Source organism: Ciconia boyciana, chromosome 4, assembly GCF_034638445.1.
Source record: "Ciconia boyciana chromosome 4, ASM3463844v1, whole genome shotgun sequence".
NCBI classification, from domain to species: Eukaryota; Metazoa; Chordata; class Aves; order Ciconiiformes; family Ciconiidae; genus Ciconia; species Ciconia boyciana.
In genome coordinates this window covers 53,323,144-53,346,612 of record NC_132937.1, presented here as the reverse complement: position 1 = coordinate 53,346,612, position 23,469 = coordinate 53,323,144, and the positions used below count along the sequence as shown (strand labels likewise).

At 38.6% G+C, this 23,469-nt stretch overlaps 1 protein-coding gene across 6 annotated transcripts in view; it reads right to left on the bottom strand.

The window, feature by feature from the left end:
* The window catches only part of CNTLN (centlein), a 199,375-nt gene extending 177,683 nt beyond the window's left edge, over positions 1-21,692 (bottom strand). For 5 of the 6 annotated variants that reach the window (XM_072860344.1, XM_072860352.1, XM_072860350.1 and 2 more), the window contains exons 1-3: positions 21,579-21,692; positions 21,307-21,506; positions 1,364-1,452 (exon numbers count right to left, since the gene is read on the bottom strand). In XM_072860344.1, coding sequence (XP_072716445.1) covers positions 1,364-1,452; positions 21,307-21,399 — 182 coding nt within the window. In that variant the 5' untranslated portion in view covers positions 21,400-21,506; positions 21,579-21,692. The other variant, XM_072860348.1, reaches the window with a different exon arrangement.
* Between the last annotated feature and the right edge of the window lie 1,777 nt (positions 21,693-23,469).

Below are 23,469 nucleotides of genomic sequence, written 5' to 3'. Positions count from 1 at the left end.
ACAATTCAGTAAGAATCTGCATTTCAATATAAATGAGGAACACCATAAATCTGTTCCTAAGTGGTCCTCATATATTAAAATTACTTCCCAAATCAAAACATCCAAGCAATGTGAAAGTAGTACACTGTCCTAAAAGCCAAGCTACTTCTCTCTGCAGGTAAGTGTCCCAGTACAGAGCCAGAAGTTATTTGACACCATCGTTGGTGACTACATGTGAATTCTCAGGTAACAGCTGTCTTAAAACAAGCTGCATGTGCTTATACCATCAATTTCTTACCCTGGATATGAACACTTGAGAATATTAACTCTAGTTACATGATCACACTGTATTTTTTGACAAAATTTTAATTGCTTTATACAATGCAGAAGATGGGACAACACTATAGTGAATACACTCCCAGCTAAAGAACTCAATGCTTCTGTTTTCAGAATTGGAAGAACATTTAATGATCAAGTCCAGAACGGAAAGATGTGAACAAACAAAATATGCCTTTCAAGATCAAAGCACTGATCCCAAAAGAGCTAGTACTTCTCCTGGCTCTATGACAAGCTTCCCAAGTAATGCTGGCAAGCCATTTAAAGAAGTTAAAATCCACTTTTTCATTTCAAAAAATTCCACTTTTTCATTTAAAAAAAAAATCCACTTTTTCATTTCAAAAAAAAAATCCACTTTTTCATTTCAAAAAAGGGAACTTATGCATCCTGAGAGACAGAACAGACAAATCTTTTGACCATAAGGTCAAGTGTTTGAATTCTGACAGTCACGTTACCAACTCATTCATATTCTCCCTATCTTTGGCCTACTAAAGTTATAAATTTGTAAATATTAGCATTCTAAAACAATCAATCACATACTGTGATGATTAACTAACATTTATAGCAATCAGATGATAATACGCAAGTACCATGAGAAAATTGTCATCATTAATATCACAGAGGAGTAATAAGTAAACTGCAGTCATCTCTCCTCTTACCATGTCTTAGCCTTTCACTTCTTTAAGAATGCAGATAAATGTAATTTACATATGTAACTGTTATCCAACCACTTATGACACTGGAAAATGTCCTCTTGCTCTTTCAATAGAAAAACAGAATATGCAGTACATTTATAATTTAAAAATTGAATTCAATTGCAGCACAGCAACCTCAATGAAAACAGATTTTGAAGTATCCTTCAACTTATACCAAAAAAAGAAACTTGTAACATATTCCAGGTATTCTTGACAAAATTTAATAATGGAATTTTTGTAACACATTTTTAAAATCCTACATAGTTCTCAATTAAGAAGATAAAGAATATGGTACCAGCAGGGGGGTTTTGTTTGTTTTTGGTTTTAGTATCATGTTAAATCTTTAAACTCACCTCTCCACAACCAAGCTGACTGCTTGAGTAAGATCTGGACTTGACACTTGGAGACGTTTCCACAGGGACCACACAAATTCTTTATCAGCCTTAGAAACAGGAAAAAAAGACAAAAATACATGAAATGTATGCTACGCCTTTTATAGACAAAAAAGTTATACTGTGCATATTCAAAAGACAATTACAAAAACCCCTCTATTTTAGTGAGAATTCCCTGCAAGTTACTCACTGTCCTGTGAATAAAAAAAACCACCACTGCAAACAGTTCTCTTGAATAAACAAAGTTTTAACCATATAGAATATGAAGGAAGACAAACACCTACAACCAATAATAGAAGAGTATACAACATGACATAAGGCAGCAGAAATCAACATTATTCAAACAAGGCTGCCTTTTGCTATATCAATTACTGGTACTTCTACCAGTAGGACCCAATTTCTCTTAATAAACATTGGGCCTGGAATACATGCTTCGACATTAAGTTTTAGCATATGCAGCTCAGATTTATTTCAAAATAGACAGTAAATCAGTCTTCTAACATATGCTCAGCTAACCTGCGTTATATAAAAGCTTCTGAAAAAATTCTCAAGTGAGAGTAAGAAAACAGTGTTCTTTAAAAATACACTGAAGAAATTTTGTGAAAACTAGATGTCAGCTAAAAGCTTTTCCAGATTTATATTTTCTACTACACATAAGTTGTTATTTTGCACTGGTGTATTTTTATTCCAATACAGTTTTATTACTGGAAGCACTAATATTGATGTAGTTATGTTAAAAACTAAAACCATAATGTGTTAATTATATAAAAATGTTAGGGAAAAAAAAAATCAGCAAAAGATTAAGACAAGGAGAACAATAAGAAAGCATATGTACATTAACCATGGGCTGGACTAAGACCAAACATGCTAAAAAACAGCATAACATAAAATTAGAAATTAATAAGCCAAAACCGTCATATTGGCAGCTAGATCTATCCAACGGGTAAAAATCACAGGAGTGCAGCTTAGTCTACCTTTTACTAGTTTTTTAATGTTAAAGAGAAATAAAATTTGCATGAGGACAATACATGACCTAAAAGGAAACCAACACTACTACAGCTATCCATTTCCCCACAAAGATATCACAGGTATCATTAGTAAAACAGAACCTCACTAAAATCGGCTAAACAAACAACACAGTATCTCATCTCTGCACAACTCTGCCTGAATCCCGATTATCAAATGAAACAGAAGACCTGAGTTCCTATCTTCACCTCCACTATTTGGTTTCTTCATAGCTTTCCCACTTAATTTCTTCTTTCCCCGATTTCTCATTTTTTATGAATAAGAACAGATTGCACCTTTGGTCACAGTATCACACGCCCATGACTTGAAACAGCTAAAAGCAATGGTTGTCTAAGACACAAAACAGCTCAACAGAACGCCAAGTTTGACAGGTCTCACAAGAGCCAATAAAGACCACATACTATACGATTAGAGTAAATCTCAGGAGCAGAAATTGCTTTTCCTATTTTTGCTATCTTTCTTTTCATTTGTTCCTAATCAGTTTTGCCTTCTAGGAAGCAGACTTGAATTTTACAAGCAATATCAGCTCTAGCACATGACAATCACTCCATCTTAATGTTTCTCTTTCTTTAGAACAAGACAACTATCTTCAATATGAAATCAAAAGATCTCTTTAAAGCTAGCAGATTTTCATCAAGATTTATCAGTGTACTGAGTCTAAATTATTTTATCAAGATTAATACCACAATAGCCAAATACATTGAATTATGGATATAACAAACTTTAACAATGGTTATAGAAGAAATAGGAGAGACGGTTGTACCTATTTTCTCCATGATTTATGAGGAAAGCCTCAAAGATTTTTTTTAAAGTTCTGATGTGTCTTTCCTTCAAATTTAGAAATGTAGATATTTTGAATTTTAAAATTGCATAGAGAAGTGAAGCAATGCTGAACTTATGAGAAAACATAAGAAAAAAGCTGAGCAAGTCAGAAGTGAGGGGTTTTATGATTGCTGGTTTAAAAAACATCTTCCTCTTTCAACTACCATCATTTCTAGTTTACATTTATTTAAGCCTTTAAACGCCATCAACTTCTTCAAGCAAGCAAGGAAGAAAACTTTATGGAGACTAGATGCCTTATCAAGGTACTGCTGTAAATCCAGAAAAATTCACCCACCTACTGTAAGAATGCACACCACTAACAAATCCAACTAGCTTTCTGATTGTGTTAAAAAGTAAATAAAACAAACGCTCTGGCCACTAAGACCTCGTAATTCAAGACTATTATAAACTTATGCAAACTGGACTACAGCAGAAAGAGTGTGTCTTTCATAAAACCAGAGAAATTTCATTTAACTGCCTTTGTAGGATGTACGCAACTTTTACAGTGTTGACAGGGAGACTCCATTTGTGGTATTTCCAAACAAAACCAAACAATTAACAAAAAACTTTGTGTAGAAAGAAATGGGGCACAAACTGTTCTTCAAAAACCCTGGAAAGGAACATCATCTTTCTCTAACCAAATTGGGTTTGCAGTGTAAGGACTCTCTTCAAAACTGAAAGCCACCCTGCTGTGTGCAAGCAAACATTTAGTAACTAACTAGATTATGGTGCACTAAGGTGCATGACCGCATTCACTTTTTGAAGAAAGATAACACCAAAACTAAGACATATGTCATATAAATAAGAACTCAAAATGACTTCACATCAGTATCCAAGACTTTATTCAGTAGAAATGCTAAAAATAAATTCACTTTCAGCTAGGAATTAAGTTAAAAGACAAACAGAAAGCATCATATTAATTAGGTTACTCAGTTCAGGCCAAAAAAGATGGCTATCCACTTTTTTCTTTTTTTTTTTTTTAAAAAGTACAACCTCTCATTGTGTGCTATCACCTTATGGCACTTAATATTCTGGATTTCTATGTATCTAGTCTGACAGACTATAAAAACTGTGCACTTTTTTCATGTGTCCTCAAAAAATCCTGAAAATGCCTTACCATGCCATCTGAAAAGTCACAATGTGTGTACATTGTGAACCATGCATGACCTACTGCTTCTTCTCAGGCAGAAACAGAAATGAGAAATGAAAATGTTTTTCAGATTTGGAAAAACTGCTGCAGGCTTCCAAAAAGCATTAGGATCTATACAGAACAAGGATTCTGAGTATTTTTAACATCTAAAAATATCTTGTATTTATGGTGGGAGCCCAGCAAAGAAAAACCACAAAGCCAAACAAAAACTCACTAAATAATACCAATGGAAATGTGAGTTCTTTTCAATTATTTAGAAGGACAGTAAGTCAGCAGTTCTTACACTCTAAATGACACCACTTTGAGTATAAGGAACTCTCTGAACCATAATGGAGGAATAATCCACTACATCTAATAAACTATGTCTAATTCTAATTTTGAAATAATTTTCATTCAAATCTCTCAGCTAATCAGCGATATGGAGAGCAGAACTGAAATGACAATAGTGCTTGAATATTTTTAATATCTTTAATACACAATTCACTGTGTATTTTTACACTAAACTACTTAAAATCACTAACAATTTAGTCTAAGGACCATGAAGTCATTACAAATATAACAAAGTGTCAACAGTATTCTACCTGCAAACGCTCAAAAATCTTGAGTCAAACAAACAATTGAAGTTTCTGATGCTGATTTATGAGCTCATGAGCATTCTTCAGTTCAGTTTTGTTTGCCTGTTTAAAGATTTGGATTTGCTTACCATCAGGCTTCCTTTGCTTTTCCCTTTACTGTCCTGTATACAAAACCACAGAAGCAGCTATTGGGTTTTCTCCTTCTTTATTTATTTATTAGAAGAACTGAGACACTTAGGCTTCTGTATGACTCCAAGAAGCACTATCAAATGCCACGAGACTCACTACAAGCAGTAGCGGCTGCCTGTTGTCCTACCCTCCAGGTTCCTACACACTCCAGATCCCAGCTGGGGAACAGCACAAGATATCAAAAGAAGACAGAATAATGCACAACTTTCAGACACATACTTCTAAGCACAGCATTCTTCCATTACAAAAAATGACAAAAAGGGAAAACTACAGTAACACATACTGAATTGTTCCTAATGAACAGATATGTACAAAATATATATATGTACAATACAACAGGAGGGAAATGTTCACATCCCTCCCATGATTTTTGCTGAGTATCCAGCATGCATTGAGTCTCTGACAACCTAGTTTCTACCTAAACTTTGCCAAATCTCCCAGAAATTGACCTTTTGATAATATATAAAATATGAAGTTTCAATGAACATTTTCTTCCTAATGAGAACACAGATACTCAGGTACAAATGATCTCTTTTAATTGAATAAGCAGTTCAGATTAACCTTAAAGCACCTATAACTATTTCACAAACAGATTACTTTCAAAGTTGTCCAAGGAAGAGTAAATCAACTCCAAGTTGTACTCATGTCAGTGAAACTGCCATGCCTTACATAACTAAGTTGTGCAATATTTCTGTCTGTGCTGAAAGAATGGTAGATGAAGAAGGAATGAAAAAGCCGTCCTAACTTAAAAAGAAAAAAGCTTGCAGTAAGGAATATTGAATGTGAACAGTGTGCACTAAAACTTCAAAGAAACAGCTACACAGAACAGGCTAAGTAGTGTCCATTAAAAAAAAAAAAAGAAAAAACAAAACCAAAAACCCACAAACAAACAATCAAAAACCTTCCCAAGTCATCTGGAAATAAGTGAAAAATCACTGGAATTTCCAGAACTGCAAAACAACACCATTTCAATAAATGCTGTTTATTCTTGGTGATAGCAGGAACTGGTATTTAAAGTTATTACTGGAACCTATGAATGAGCACACACAGAACTATAAAGTAATACAGTAATTACATCAACAGATATTCTAATCTAAATCAGCAAATGCCTTTCACGGCATATTTGTATTTCTGTAAATGCACACAAAACAAAGCAGTGTCCTGCCTAAGTGGCCTTTCTGCCAAAAGAATGAAGATGCTGTTAAATAATTTGTGTCCTTAAATACATGTTACCAGTAAAAAAATAAAACATCATCTGCAGTTAAAAATCTGTGAACTTTATTACATAAAAAGAAAGTTTACACAGAAATGTACAAAATTTCTCATTATGACAATAAAACATTAGTAAAACATTAGTCAATGAATGGTAAGTTACCATAAAATGTGACTGACTTCTCTTTAACATGCCAAACATTTTAATAGCTAAAACTGTTTCATCTATAAGTAATTGAGCATTTTGTATAACAGAATGAGTATTAGCCAGAAATTATTACAGTTTTAAGATGAAAAGAAGTTTAAACAGCCTTTTTAAGCTCTTGGCACAATTAATGGACTTGGTAAGGCTGTTCCCTGAATGGTCTTGGAAGCCAAACAATTTCTTCCAAAAAAGGGCTGCTTAGACTGTCTGAAGTTGGCACAGAAAAACACTACAGCTGTCAAGGCCTGGGACGTATCAATCTTCAGCGAGCCCAAGGAACATTCAGCCTACTCAAGTGTACATTAACAGCTCAAGAGGTCAGCAAGAGTGTACCTTGAACAGCTGAGAACTTACACATACAAGGCAGTATACAGATGTCATTTGAAAGTTAGTGAAAATTACTCATTAAAACTAAGATTATTCACAACACTTCTAATGTCAGATAAAGATGCTCATCCTGCTATCCAGTTTGCACACCACAACTAAAGAATTATGCACGAAAAAACAGAGCACACTGCATATCTCCTGAAAAGTGGGATTTTCCCTCAGCCTACAGTGAAAGTAATTGTAGTTCATCATCACACTGAATGTCATAAAGAAATGAAGAGTATCTTAGGCCTTGAATGTGTTCTTTGCAAAGCAAATTGGATTTTTCTTACTGATTTTTAACAGCAGCAAGCTCAGAAGCAGGGACAAACATAAGATAAGCCACTGACAAAGGTTAATGGCATGACTAGATACAGCAAAAGTATTTGTTTGCAAGTGAAGTCGTGAATTTATTAAACATTAGTGTAAGTCACAAAACACAGAATCCCTCTGGCTTATAAGCAGGGAAAGACAAATATTCTTAATTAAAACAATTTACTTTCCTTTTGGAAGAGAAATCCAAGCATAAATACTGCTCTGGACATTTGATATCAAAATTATGTAAAACTGTATCAATATTGCACACAGTTATTTGTATAATGGAAACTTAAAAGTGACCTAAACAAAGAAAGTTTTGAGTATTTCTACACTGCTTTATCAGCAGAGAATTAATCTGGCATTCTTTTACACTAATGATGCTGAATTGCTATAGGAAAAGCTTTTAAATTAGTGTCATGGTTTAGCCCCAGACAGCAACTGAGCACCACGCAGCCGCTCGCTCACTCTCCCCCCCCCGCGGTGGGATGGGGAAGAGAATCGGAAGAGTAAAAGTGAGAACACTCGTGGGTTGAGATAAGGACAGTTTAATAGGGAAAGCAAAAGCCGCGCGCGCGAGCGAAGGAAAGCAAGGAATTAATTCACTACTTCCCATGGGCAGGCAGGTGTTCAGCCATCTCCAGGAAAGCAGGGCTCCATGATGCGTAATGGTGACTTGGGAAGACAAACACCATCACTCCGAATGTCCCCCCCTTTCTTCTGCTTCCCCAGCTTTATATACTGAGCATGATGTCATATGGTATGGAATAGCTCTTTGGCCAGTTTGGATCAACTATCCTGGCTGTGTCCCCTCCCAGCTTCTTGGGCACCTGGCAGAGCACGGGGAGCTGAAGAAAGTCCTTGACCAGTGTAAAAACCGCTTAGCAACAGCCAAAACATCAGCGTGTTATCAATATTACTAAAACCCAAAACACAGCACTACACCAGCCACTAGGAAGGAAATCAACTCTATCCTAGCCGAAACCAGGACAATTAGCAGTGAGAGGAGTGCCAAAAACATAAGCAGTATCTCTTTTTTATTTGTCACAGGAACTATACATTCATGACAGCTTGGGTATTAAATTTACAGGTAGGTTTAATTTTTGTTTACGTGGCTGTCATGCACTGTGTTGAGAACAAGGATAAACTGAAAAACCTCCTCCTTTAGTATAAATTCATACATCAAGCGTCTCAGTTACCTACAGTTTGAAATCAGAACTCTTTGATGTTTTACTGTATTTATTTCAAAGCATGTTAACTATTAGCAGTGTACATATCATACCTTAAATTTTTATAGCATTACAAATTATTATTTACTAATTAGGAAGATACCATCTTCTGAAATCTGGAAGAGAACACCCTCAGAACAGAAAAAAAAAACAAAAAACCAAAACCCAAACAACCTCTTCCCACCCCCAATAATTGCTAAAGAAGCACAGGACACAAACTCTTATTTTAGTTTTTTAATCAGTAGATAACCCCAAAAGGGAAAATGAAACAGTTGGGAGGACAGAGGGAGCTATTGGTTTACTGTTAATTTTTAGTAAGAACTCTATAATAATCAGATACTGACAATTTTCTGTTTTATGAAGTGAATCTTTCAATGCAAAGTGAAATACGCATGACTGTCAGGCTGGAAGAATTTGTATGGAAATGCAAAATACTATATAGAATCGAGGGGGGGGCGGGGGGAAACAACAAACCGTGAAATAACATGGCTGGTATAAGCACTGAAACATCTGCAAGAAAATAGCTAGCATGGATTGTTTTGGACTCCCCTAACTTCTAGTATACTTGTGACTAAAGTGCTCAAGCATTTAATCAAGCTGATGTATACACTTTACATGCAAGTGACAGACTTGCTTCTTGATGTCTCACAAGACTTTTAAACTTACAATGTTCTATGCTGCCAGTGCAGGCTCTCCTGATCCTGCTGTGCCAGTGTTTCTTTGTGATTTCCAGTCACATATTATATTTCTAAATAAGAGGTATTCTCTCTACAACCCACCCAGTCCTGCTGAGTGGTCACAGTACAGAACGCTCTTATGCTTTACAGAACCTGTCTTTGAGGTCCTACGCTTTTCAATAACCTAAAAAGTCACTAGAAGATAAGACTGATCAGTACCTCACAAGAAAACTTAGTGCCTTATACGCACCAGGCTCTAAAGATAACATTAGATTATTTTCAGGTTCACAAAAGCCACTGACACACAGTACACAGTGTTACATCTAATGGCCAGGTAGACACTTGTAAGAAGGCTGTATGTGACCTGACCAGATTGATAGCTTCAAAATAGATGCCATCAGCAAACAAGTGTATCTTCCCCCCTTCTTCCCCAATTTCTTAATGTTGCAGTATAAAGGGTATGCAACCAACAGGTAATTTTACGATATCTGAAAAATAGTTTAACGTATCTTCCAGCCATAATTTTCTATTTAAAGAATTTCCTGTTGTCTTGTCTCTGTTGGTAGTTTTGGCAACAAAGGTATCTTTGAATCAAAAATGGAAAAAGATAGTATACTGCTTTACTTACACATATATGTAGAATATAAAAAATTGTGTGTAGATAAATACACACGCACACCCCCCACGAGATTGCATCCTTACCCAGAACTCTGTTGAAAGCAAACAGGCACCATAAAAATAATACAATGTTATCGTGTAACAATGTTGATGCAGTAATAGCAGTCTAAGCAAAAATACTACACAACTTATACTAAAAGATGCTGTCATTACACATGATTTCATAAATGGACTCTCAGATTAGTCCATCAGTGTGACAAAAAGACAGCAATGCACTTAACTGAATAATTTTATTACACGTTCTTAATTGACATAAATAATTATGGCATCAATGGACATGAAATACAAGATATTTCCTGGCCCATCATGACATAGTCAATGAATTAACATCACAAAAGTCAGATCAGTACCATCACAAGAGGACTGGACAGAAATAAACATGCATTAAATGGTAGACAGAAGGTATCAGACAGACATGGACTTATGACACACAATGCCACCCTCACTGAATAGCTTGCTCTTTGGTGAATGCACAGTCAGGACGCTCTGCATGCCTTCATTCACTGGTACAGCCGTTACACTGACAATTGCTTTTTCCTCAGCGCTCAACATTGAAAACTTAACACTTGGTTGATGTAAGAATTGTTTTCAAAGAGGAGAGGATAGGAGAAAGCAAGGGGTTCAGTTAGAGGTAAGGGTTTGCTTTAATCCCTTTATAGATCAAGGAGAGGATAACTCATCTGTGAGTTTTCATTTTGAGCTATAAATATCTAAACTACTTCAATTAAAACTAAGCGTAGTCATTGAAGTAATTTGGATAGAAGATGCACAGAATGGAGTAAGACATGAATTTTCTAAGTCACACGACTGCTTTCTGGAAGTGCTACAATTCTGAGAGTTATTTTAAGACTTCAGTTACTTATTTGAGAGCACAGGATAACCTAAAAGTTTCAACATAGGCCTCAGTTTTATTTAAATATAATGCTCTGGATTAATACAAACATAATGCATTTGTGATTTTCAATGCATTCAAGAATACAGGAATGCACAAGTAGTTTTATTTTACAGACAATATAACCATACGTGTACATTTGGCTATACTCACTCTGAATTACCATGACTAATCAAGTAGAATTTGAGTCCATCATGTCAACTCTGCCTGAAATGACTTTGTAGCACTTTTCAAATCCTGTGAAATTGTGGACAAATAGGAGAATATTTGCCTGTCTTCTAAGTCATGAGCTAAACAGCATGTGAAATAGTTGAAACAGTGCATACTCAATAACAACAAAGAACAACAAGATTATCTGAAATCATTCTCTAAGAACAGCGTACCTCCTCCTGAACCAAAATATAGTTTGACAGGAAAACCAGACCTGCTACAGCCATTCTCCTCTGGGCTGAACTTGTAACTACTTGGTAAACGTAGACATCTCAGTGTGTTCTAGAGGCATCCTCAGTGCAGTTAGAAAAATTACAAGCAATAGCCTACTTCTCTGCAGGTAAAACACAACTTCCTTTATTGAGAAACAGCAATGTTTTGTTGTTCCCATAAAAGGTACCTTGTCGCTCATGCCTATCTCATGGCAGTCAGGCGAAGTCCCCAGTGACTGGTGGAAAGGGAATACCACACCCTTTTTTAAAAAAAGGGTAAAAAGGAGGACCCTGGGAACTACTGACCAGTCAGCATCACCGTGGTGCCCAGTAAAATCAGGGAACAGAACTTCCTGGAAGGCACATCAAGGCATATGGACGACAAGGAGGTGATGAGAGACAGGCAACATGGCTTCACCAAAGGCAAATCGTGCCTGACTAATCTAATGGCCTTATACAATGGAGTGACTGCATCAGCGGACAAGTGAAGAGCTACGGGTGTCATCTACCTAGACTTCTGTAAAGCCTTTGATACAGTCCCCCCCCCCAACATTCTTGCCACTTCCTTGGAGAGATATGGGTTTGACGGATGGACTGTTAGATGGATAAAGAATTGGCTGGATGGCCCCAGAGAGTTATAGTTAACGGCTCAATGTCCAAATGGAAACCAGTAACAAGTGGTATCCCTCCAGGGTCCATACTGGGACCAATACTGTTTCATACCTTCATAAATGACATAGTGGGACTGAGTGAATGCACCCTCAGCAAGTTTGCAGATGACACTAAGCTGAGTGGTACAGTTTCTACACCAGTGGGAAGGGACGCCATCCAGAGGGACCTTGACAGGCTTGAGCAGTGGGCCCATGCAAACCTCATGAAGTTCAACAAGGCAAAGTACAAGGTCCTGTACCTGGGTTGGGGCAATCCCCAATATCAATACAGGCTGGGGGATGAATTGATTGAGAGGAGCCCTGGAGAGAAGGACTTGGGTATATTGGTGGACAAAAAACTGGGTATGAGCCAGCAATGTGAGCTTGCAGCCCAGAAAGCCAATTGCATCCTGGGCTGCATAAAAAGAAACATGGCCAGCAGGCCAAGGGAGGTGATTGTCCCTCTCTACTCTGCTCTTGTGAGACCCTGCCTGGAGTACTACATCCAGTTCTGGGGACCCCAGCACCAGGAAGACACGGCCCTGTCAGCACAGGTCCATAGTAGGGCCATGAAAATGATCAGAAGGCTGGAACACCTCTCCTATGAAGAAAGGCTGAGAAAGTTGGGGTTGTTCAGCCTGGAGAAGAGAAGGCTCCAGAGAGATCTTATTGCAGCTTTTCAATACCTAAAAGGGGGCTTATAAGAAAGACACAGACTTTTTACCAAGGCCTGTAGCGACAGGAAAAAGGGGTAACAGTTTTAAACTGAAAGAGGGTAGATTTAGATCGGATAAAGGAAGAATTTTTTACGACAGGGGTGATGGAGCACTGGAACAGGTTTGTGGATGCCCCATTATTGGAAGTATTCAAAATCATGTTGGATGGGGCTTTGAACAACATGGTCTACTGAAACACATCCCTGCACATGGCAGGGGGATTGGACTAGATGATCTTTAAAGGTCCGTCCCAATCCAAACCATTCTATGACTCTATGATCTCTATACCAAATTTTAGATTCCCACTCACATGCTGGGGGCAATTCGAAATATTTGCACACAGACATACTGTGAATAGGTAACTACTTTAATAAGTGCAAAAATACATTTTTTTAAATTTAAATCTCACTCTCAGTTCATCTTCAGTTTTACTCAAATATTCCAAACAAGTATTTTTCAGAAGGAAAGACCAAGTATGCAAAAATTCATTCTAGTTAGCTAAAACTTGTCAAAAGCAAAAAAAGCAAAAGAAAACAAACCAACTTAGCTATTCAACACTACTACTTCTGTCTATAACACATAAAGAGTAAGGCCTTTATTAACAACACCTGTACTAATCAGACTCATGTGATTTAGACTCCTTATGTCAAAATATAAGAGTATAAAATAACAAAAAAACTCACCCAAAGCACTAAACAGCTGGCATCCCTTGGCACCAATAAATATGTGGTCTTGGCTTAATCACTAATAACAGAAATTAGTATTTAATGAATGGGAGCATTAAACACTTTATCCCATTTTGAAAGAACAGTATGGGTATCAACAATTCATCCAGAAGAAATACTAATGCACTCAAATTCTCATACTGGTAGTTCACAACTGTCTAAATTTTGGTCACAAAGTCAGAACAATAAGAACCAAGTTGACATAAAAACACATTGCTAAGTAAGAACTATGGCATTTTAAAATTTAGTATTAGTTTCAATTCTCAGCTATTGATTTAAAAACATTTCTAATACGTACAATCAACGTGCATCTCATAGCTATTTGTGTGTCATGAAACAATGCAATGTTTTGTTATCTAATACATTTTTCATACTTACTTGTAAATAAAGGGGGGGGTTAAAACTACCTATCAATATTTTGTAAATCAATGTTATCATGGCTACATTAGATTTTCAATGGGTGTCTGTGACAGATGCGACTTAACTATTCAGCTCCTCTCACAACCCCCCAATTGCTACAATCTAACTATACATTATATCAAGATTTATTGCCTATCTCCACTGGAATTAATCGCACATTGCTAAGAAAACTGTTGCAACATGATGACCTGAGTCAATTGCTAAAACAAATTCAGAACAAGGGACAAAGAACCCTGATTACTGTCCATCGTGACGCAGAGAAGATACACCATGTCCTAGAAAGAGTGAAGAAAGATGGGGAACATCACTGGTGGGAAACACTTTTTGAATAGTCACCAACAGCAACTGGAATTTTGAATTTGATGCATCCAATTGTAGTTTTGTTAGCTTTGACCTTATTATATTTATTGCTTATAATCATCCTGTATTATCGAAGTTTGGCAAAAGATGAAACAAATTACATAAATCCAACATGTAAAACTTATACAATCAACTGATTCTGTATGTGAAATGATATACAACTAGCATTAATTGTAACACTGAAACTAAGCAGCTTATCAAATAATTGGACTCTCACCACAGATTTGCAATATGACACATATTTATGACATAGGTAAGACAAGAGGTAGCCATCCTACCACTCTATGAGTCAATAATTGATTGACTGTAGTCATGAGGTGGAGTGTGATGAATGCACTTGATCCCTTAACCGAACTAGCAGTAGTTTGGTACAGGCTCCAAAGGAGGTAAGGGCCTGAGCTATAGCCAGGCCAAGAACCCCTCTAGTTTCAACCTGTTCTCTAAAAACCCACAAAGGAGCGGTGACACAGTGAGCATCGATGCATATGAACTTGGAACACCAATCATGCGATTAACACATGAATAGCAGGCAGCTTTTCCAAGATTCATTTATCAAGGAACAAAGAAAGTTGTGGTACAAGGACTCTCACACATACCTTTCACATCGCATGTAATACAAGCCAACCACTTTATTCCATAAATATGACAGCCTAAGTGAGTCTTCTTTGCGCTCTCCCTGCTAGGCAGCGTGGCTGCATGGTGGTGATCTCCCCTTGAGCTGGGACGCCTCTCAAGGTTGCTCCTCAAGGCAGAGAGACCTTTTACCAAAAGCAAATCTTTGGTAAGTGACTGATAGCATGCTGAATTAATACTAATGAAACATTACTACTCCATGTAGCTATTAAATATTAATTACTATAAATTTTGTATAGATAATTCCATTAGACATAAACCGTTGTCCAAGTCTGAGACTAAGATTGGACCTAGCCACACCTAAGCTCCATCAGGAATTTAGAAAGCAAGGGGGTCCACTCTGAACCTTGTGACTCAATAGGAAGGTCTTCTTTACCCTTTTCATCTTCACTCTCTGTGTGAATTATTCTAACTCGATTCTCAGTCAATTTTCCTTTGCATGTTTCTTCCATGCAGTATTTAATAAAGTGAACCTTGCCATCAAACTTACTGAACCTTGGTAAAGCCCTGTTAAACTTTGTTAAATTCCATCAAATTTATTGAACCCTGTCAAGTTATTATTCCACCTCAATAAAACATATTGCCGCTTCTCTCTTTTGAGTGAGGTGCGTTCCACTCTTTCATGCCAGTGTCCTGGATATTAAATCGGTCCAGAATGAAAGAATGCATCTATTTTTCCAGCTAATGAAGTATTTTTCATGAGAAGAGTTTGTCATAGCAATCCTATCTGTTATCAATGCTAGTGATACAAAATAGAATATTTTACATCCCGCCCTGACCCACAAAGTGATCAAAACAAGACAATCCGGCTGTCCCCAAAGTACTGCTCTTTTTCAGCAAACACAGTATAAAATAAGACATGAAGACCAGAAAAGGTCTATGCACAGCTTTTCACAGTAAGCAGGAAACATAAAACATGAAACAAAGCCAGCAGCAGTTGAAGCCCCTGTCACTCCACTTTCCACAAAGTAACAGCCCACCTTCCTTATTCCTCTTCTACACAAAAATGCTTATGGATACATGTAGTCCATTCTTACAGAGTTCTCTCCAATCCCTGAAAATGAAGAGAAGCAACAGCAACTACAGGAAGATATCTCTCTTCCCCATTTGTATTTATCACCTTTTGACAGAAACTGTGGAAATTCTACCGGCAAATCTGCTGCAGCAGAACACTTACAGACAGATTACTGATTAGTTCCTAACTTTTTGACTCATGGAGAATTTTCTGGTTTTTAATCTATAAACTGTGTTTGTAAATTGAAAACCATAAGCAGCACTATGGTTTCTTTGACTAAACGTTATGGTCTGCAGACCACTGGTTGCTGACAGACTATACCTTCTGAGTCAGGAGTATAAACTGTGCAGCATACTACGCAATGGCGTACTCCTGAAAGACCTGTTACTTAGTCACAGCTATATACACCTATAAATTCCTAACACAGCAAAGGCACAGGCATTATAACCATCATTGACAGGAAAAGCACGTGAGCTAGAGAAGATAACACTAACAAGAGCTTCCTAAAAACAGTATATAACTGCAGAAAAAAGACAGGGCAATCTTAGTTTTTGTAGAACCACAAATTTAGAAAGGTAGTCCTCAATTAGGAAAATACCACCTTATTTTAGCAGTGAGAGATGTCATGTTACCTTTGAAATCAAAGCTGTAATGAACAAAATGAAGACTGTTGGTTTTTTTAAACTAATAATGGGTAAATTGTTAAGACACTTCTTTGAACCCAAAACAGCACTTTCACCAAATAAAGAAAGAGATCCTAGGCTGGAAAATATGAAATGAAGCTAAGCAAACCAAAGTAATTTTGTGAATATCACCAATAGCATAAGTAAAACCAGAGGATGTGCTTGCTTCTTGCAGCTCTCCCTACTTCCAGCAACATAAGACACTCAGTTGGATGTGGAAAACCCAGTTTCCCCAAATTTCTTCCACAAAAAAAAGGACTGCAAGAAACCAACCACAGAATATGCAATAAATCAATTCTTAAAATAGAGAGTCATCAGGTGGTTTAAAGAAATACACGATTAAAGAGAAAGCACATGAAAGCTGAAGAAAAATACTCTTGACCCAGAAACTCCACTCCCAGAATGAGCTTCCAGAGATACAGCAAATCATTCCCCTTAAAAAAAATAGAAACAAACAAACAACCCTGACTTCCTTTACCAGGAGCAACTATGCTTGCAAAACCAGCACCTCCATCTGCCCCAAAAAATACAGAATCACAGGAGAAAATTAGATGGGGGTAAAACACACGCCAGATCTTTTAAACACCAAGCAGAGCCAAAAACTCCAGGGAGTAATAAGAACATAGCTGTTGAAGATTTTCCATGGAAGGGTCTTGAGGTATTAAGGTGGTAGGCAGCAGCATAAAACCCTAAAATAGAATGCAGCAGTTAAAGAAAGTAACCAGATGTGTCATAACTTCCTGTTGGACCTTTGCCTTTCTACTACGCCTCAACAATGTTGAGCCAGTCACAGAAATGGAACAACAAGGTCCCAAAGGAAACAAAAATTTTAAAAAAATAATCCATGTTTCCTTTGCAGTTGTTTTCAGGAAAATTACTCAATTACTCAAGTAATTCTCAAGTAAAATTAGGAGAAGAGGAGCACTGAAATTAAAAGTCATTTATTAAGTGATTATCAAAATAATTATAACAATGCCCTACTTGCAGGCACAACAATAATTTTCCCAAAACAGCATAATACAGAGGCAACGTACTTTAGATTTATTTTTTGCTTTCTCAGCTCTATACAAGTCTCCTCAGTAGACAATTTGGGAGCTTTGGTCTTTTTTCTTAATTTGGCTTTCTCATTTTTGCAAATTCCACCACAGAATTACAAGACAACATCAGTTTTCGCAGACTGCCTGCAACAAAATTGTTGTGCTTTTAACAGGCCCTCCTCCAAGATCTCGCTTATTATGATTCAAGCTCCCATAATGTTTTTAGGAGTATTAAAGAAAATACCAAATACTGCAAACATCAGCTGCCAAAGTCAAGACTTACCAGCAGAATGTTAGCTCTAGAAAAGAATGGATTAAAAAAAAAAGGAAATCTTCAAAATACCATATTTGGCTCTGTAGGCACCTTTACTTGGTGGGAAGCGTCACCTTAAAAGACAAAAGAAATGTGAAGAAGAAAAAGAACCGAGATTTGAACATAAAGGTCACCATCCCAGATGAGAAAAAAGGTCAGCTACTCCAGGATCCTGTTGCAGAAAAGAGACAACAGCCAAAAGTAGATCCCTGGAATACCTGTGGTTAGATCAAAGCTAGTGTGCACAATACTTTCACTAAGACTCAGGAGCTTAATTAGCCAAGGATGGCTTCCATATATTTAGCCAATGGACTCCAGTTCCCAGTGGAGAGACTTCGTTTCAGAAGTGCAGTTTATATGACAGTGAATAGAATAGTCCAAGGAGGTGAAGAGAAGTAGAAAAGAAACATGGCATATTTTATTCAGGTACTAGATAACTGTTGGATATATACATCTCTATAGCTATAACTTTGTTTAGTGTTCCCTAGAACCAATTAAAACTTTCAGCCGCATTTGTTTGATAAATGGGGTTTTTTCTTTGGAAAAAAAATATCCAAAAGGCTAATACCTAAACAAATACTTAAGGCTAATCCTTTAGTTCTGGTACACTGTTAAAGTATTAAACTAGATTTCAGTTGGGAAGTCTGTTTTGGAAGTGCAGTTTATGTGTCTGTGAACGTAATACTCGTAATAAAAAAAAACAACCTTAGGCAACTTTATCCAGTTGCTGGATTAAAAGCTAACACCCTCTCACTAATGTCTTTCTTAAAGACATTTACATTATATTTCTATTCAACAATGCCTGCTAAGGTAGTCTCCAAAAGAGATAACCCTACTCAACAGAATAGAACATAAGGCAAGGAAAATCTTAATAGAAGCTGAAACACTTTTACTGTGAGGGTCTTCACACACTGGCACAGGTTGCCCTGAGAGGTTGCAGAGTCTCCAGCCATGGCAATATTCAAAACCTGACTGGACACCATCCTAGGCAACCGGCTCTAGGGCAGTGTGGAACAGATGCTCTCAAGTGTTCCCTTCCAACTTGAACAGTTTCATGATTCTGATTAACAAGACCTACAAACGTTAGGTGAGGATTTAAGACAAGAACCAAAGAAGATCTTAAATTCAAACGAAACTAAGGAAAACCCAGCAAATGAAATATAATTCCACTATACAAATTAGTTGGTTAGTAAAAACTTTGTATTTCCACTGTGAGGAAATTAGAAAAGCACAGCATTAACATTGCCCATATATATTTATGTTTTCAAATGGCTTGTCTTTGCACAAAGTTTTCGTATGAAATTTGAACTTAAAATGGATTAACCATCCCTGAATAATTTTATCAGTTGACTTTTAAACCAGCTGAAGAATCTTAGTGAGGTCTATTTTAGTTCCTACCCAAATTCAGAGTAACTTCACAAAACTTCAAACAGGTTAATTGTTTTAGATAAATCGTACTTTGGAAAAACTGCATAATTGACAAGGTTATCACCTCTTTTACTTAGTAAAATCTCTTTTCCCCCTTCTTTACATAACATACACATGCTTAAACATGTCTCTCTACATTTATTGATGGATTAGTAAAATGGTAAAGCATGTAGATGTCTATACTGACGTGCTTTCAGAGAAGAATCTCTGCTTATAGATTACTACTTCACTTTCCTTTTTATTTTATTAATAACCTGAAACAAATCCTGAAGACATGCATCCCCTCTTGTTAGAAGGATGGTATGTATTGGATTCTACCTAGAGCTGGAGGGATTACTGCAGAACACTGGCTGGGTTCTGTTTTCAAATACAGGAACTACTTTCATGTTCTTTTTCGCTTGCTTCCCTCCCAGAAAACTATCTGATCTGATACAAGACAAAGACACAAGAATAGCAAGATAATATGCATGAGACTTAAAAGAAATAAATTTTCAAATATTTTCTGGTTGCTGACTTCAAAATGATTGGAATGGGTTCATCAAGGAACAAGGAGAAATGCACATGTAATTGTATGAATCTAAAGGGGAAGTCAGATACTTAACTACAATTTGTGTACATCAAGTTACATTATCAAAGTGATTAGAAATTCAAATTTGTACTGTTGACTTCAAAGTTTCTATTATTTATAACGCTCTTCAAAAATATTTTATGCTACTAGGTTTTAGTGATATATAATTTATGTTCAACTAGCAAATGAGCAGAGCACAGGGCCTTCCTTCTGCCTCCACCAAATTTTCTCTGATACTGCACATCTGCATACTAAGAAGAGGAAACTAAATTATCATTATAAAGAGTTTTCTAAACTTCTCCCACAAGACGTTTAAGATATCCCCAAACCATTCATTGCTCAGTATTTCTAAACAGGATTTTTATTGACAGCTCCTTCTCCCTGTAGTTCTCCTATGCAACAAGTTTTTGCAAGAAGTCTGGATTCTACTCACAGCAGAAATCCAATGCCAGCTGCCAGGTGTACCAATGCTGCTTGAAGCAACAAACTGCTACTAACTCTAACGCAGATGCTATTTTCTGTTCACAGATATTACTACATCAGTCCACTCCTTCATGGATTTAACCAGACCATGTCCCACAAGAAAATACTGTTTTCACTATCAGGAAGCAAGTAAGAAAGCAACCAGAACATTAGATGTCACCTTCGTCTTTGCTGTATCCTTTAGGTGTAACCCACTTGTTTGGCAGCGAATTAGCGTAGTTTTCTATGGCAAGACCTCCTGTTACCAACATTTTGTTATTTTCATGAAATGTACCTAAACATAAGCAATGAAAGACCAACTGGAAAGAATGAGGGAAGTGTACCTGTGAAGGGAGGTCACAGGGAGATAGTCTGGGGGAAGTTTCAACAGTACGACTGTAATTAATCATAAAGCCCTCCCTGTCAGGAACGGCTTAGGTATACTTAATCCTGCTGCAAGATAGGGGGAGAGGTTAAATGACCTCTAAAGGTTCGCTCAAGGCCTACATTTCTATAAAACCCCTCCATTTGTTCATTTTTCCAGGAGTTGCACAAGGCAGCACCCCAGTGCTCTTGCCATTACACATCAAGCACATAAGCGGTGGCTTCTTGTGGAGGGTGGGGAAAAAAAGAGAAGGAAAGAAAAAGCTTTCAGGCCAAGTGCTTGCTTTTAAGCCAGAGTAAGAGCCCGGGACTGGTTTAACGCGCCTCACACAGCTGCCCGCCGAGCACAGGGCTCCCGCGTCCGGAGCAGCTGGGGGTGCGCCACGCCGGACGCGGGGACGGCCGCCGCCGCCCCACAGGTGGGCGCCGCACCCCCCTCGGCGCCGTGGGGCGCCTGCCAAAGGCGTGGTGGATGCTGAGGCGAATCCCCCCGCCCGGAAGCCCGCCGCGGCCGCCACCCGGCCCTCCTACCCCACACGGGCTGGGCGCCCGGGGCACTGCTCCCCGCCTTCCCCTGCGGGTCCTCCGGAACCGGGACGCGAACCCGCGGTCCCACGCGGGACGCGGCGCTTCCGAGCTGTGGGCAGGAGAAGCCTCCCGGAGAGCGGGAGGTGCCCGCCCGACCCCAGCCCCGCCGCTCCGGCCTGCCCCTCACCGCCGCGCCCGGAGGGGACGGCCCCGCTCTCAGGTACCTGGCAGCGGCTCAGCTGCTCCGCCAGACTCCTCAGCTCTTCTTCCAGCTCCGCCACCCGAGGTGCCGCCGCCTCCGCGCGCCCCGAAGCCATCGCCGGCGTCGTGGTGAGAGCCTCTCGCCCCCTGCGCAGGGGCGGCGAGGAGAGAAGAGGGTCCGCGCCTGGCGGAGAGGGTGCGGAAAGCCCCTGCCCGCCCGCTCCTGAGGGAAAGGGGAGATAAATGGTCCTGTGAACCACACAAATGAAAACTTTCCCCTCTCTGCTGCACTTACCGCGCGGGCGAGCGCCGGAAACCGCAGAGAAGAAAGACGCGGTGCAATGACGTCAGCACAACTGCTACCCCGACAAAGAGAAGGAGCTAGAGGCAGGTTTGAATTTGCCCGCCCGAGCGGCAGGGCCGCGCATGCGCCTGCTTGAGTCGCCGGCTGCTTCCCGCGGCGGCAGCGCGCGGAGCTGTTCGTTGTAACGGCCGTTGGCGGCTCGTCCTTCTGCCGCGCCCAGGGCCGACTGGGTGGCCGGTCTCGGTGTAGGCGGTGTAAGAGCAGTATACTCTTCACGGGCAGGGACTAGCACCTTGGAAGGGCAGGCTGTGCGAGCACCTGCCGAGGGTGACATCTGAGCCTAATTTATTCCTCACGATAGAGGAACAGCTGCTGTCTAGGCAAAAGTGCTGAGCGCAGACTTTTGCAAATGCCTGAGAATCCAGCAGGTTTCTGCCCTTCCTGAGCCACAGGAACACCGAGAGTTGTCTCACATCTCTGTTGTGATACTAGAGATTTGCATATGCATGGTGCAAATATTTCTGTGTGTTCTGCTGTGGGGTGCTGAGGTTCCAGCATATTTTAGTTTAGTAGGATGTAGCGTGCCTTTTTGGACTTCCCTCCCCCCCGCCGCCCCCGAATTAGGTACTAGCATCTGTGGGACAAGAATCAGAAACCTGGTTTTAGAGTAGGTCTTGACAGTGCTTTAGGATGCACAAGGACCCAAACTGTCTCTCACACAGGAAGATTATTCAGATTTATTATTTCCAGAATTGGATTTGAGAGCCTACAACTGAAAGCTAAGAAAGGTGTGGAAGACCTAACTGTTACACTGCATTAAATATTTGAGGTGGTGCTGCTACATAAATGCACTGGATTTAAGATCAGGATATGCAGAGTACTTGGTTTTGAAATAAAGGGTTAAACAGGTGTTCCCAAAGCGAATCTTTGCATGTTTCCTGTAGCCTACATGGGAAGCAAAAGACTAGAAGTGTTCCCAAACACATCAAGAAAGAAGTTGAAAAATGAGGTCAGGATATTTTTTAGCCTGGAAACAAGCACCAATTGAATTGCATTTCACCAATGTCAGTATCTTGCTATAGGAACGTCATACATGTTATTACACAGAAGCATGTTTTCTTTTCCCTTCCGTTGTCACTTTTGCACAGATTTCGTAAAAGTTGCCCTGAATGTACCACTATGACAAGAAATAAAATTCTTAAGTGTGTGCATGCAAAGAAGCAAAGGAAGTTTACATATCATGTAAATTATGCATTAAAATGTCCGATCCTTCCACCTGTGGCCCTGACAAAAAGATTCCAGCATCCTTGGAGATGGCTTTGGCTGTGAAAGTTGTTTTTTGCAGCACATTGAGCTCTAGAGTCCCTTCTCAGAAGAAGGAAGTGACTATGCTACTCAAGGCCAAAATATCTATTTTTATATGCTTTTATATAAAAGTATTTTTATTATGGCTGCAATCATTACCTGCGCAATTATGAATGTAAGGTGAGAGACTACATCTGACTATTCTCTGACCAGTTATATGGAGAGGTAAGGAGATTCAACAATTACCTGATCAATACCATATCTCTCTTTAGAACATCCTTTATAATTTTTATTGTTGTTCATTGCTCCTTGTATATTGTATCATCTCATATTCGTGATCTTACACTTTCAATTATTTATCTTTGTGTGTTATTACATGTTCATTTAACCATAGTGACCATCCTGTCATAATTCTAAAATGTTTATATTTTTACCTTTTTCTTTGCTTTGAGGGGTTTTTAATTCTTTTTTCCAGTCACTATGTAATATGTAACCTTCACTTTTTCCACATCCCTGCCTTTTAATAACCGTCTTTTTTACTTTTCATCTGTTTCCTAATATTTTTATCATTGTCCCC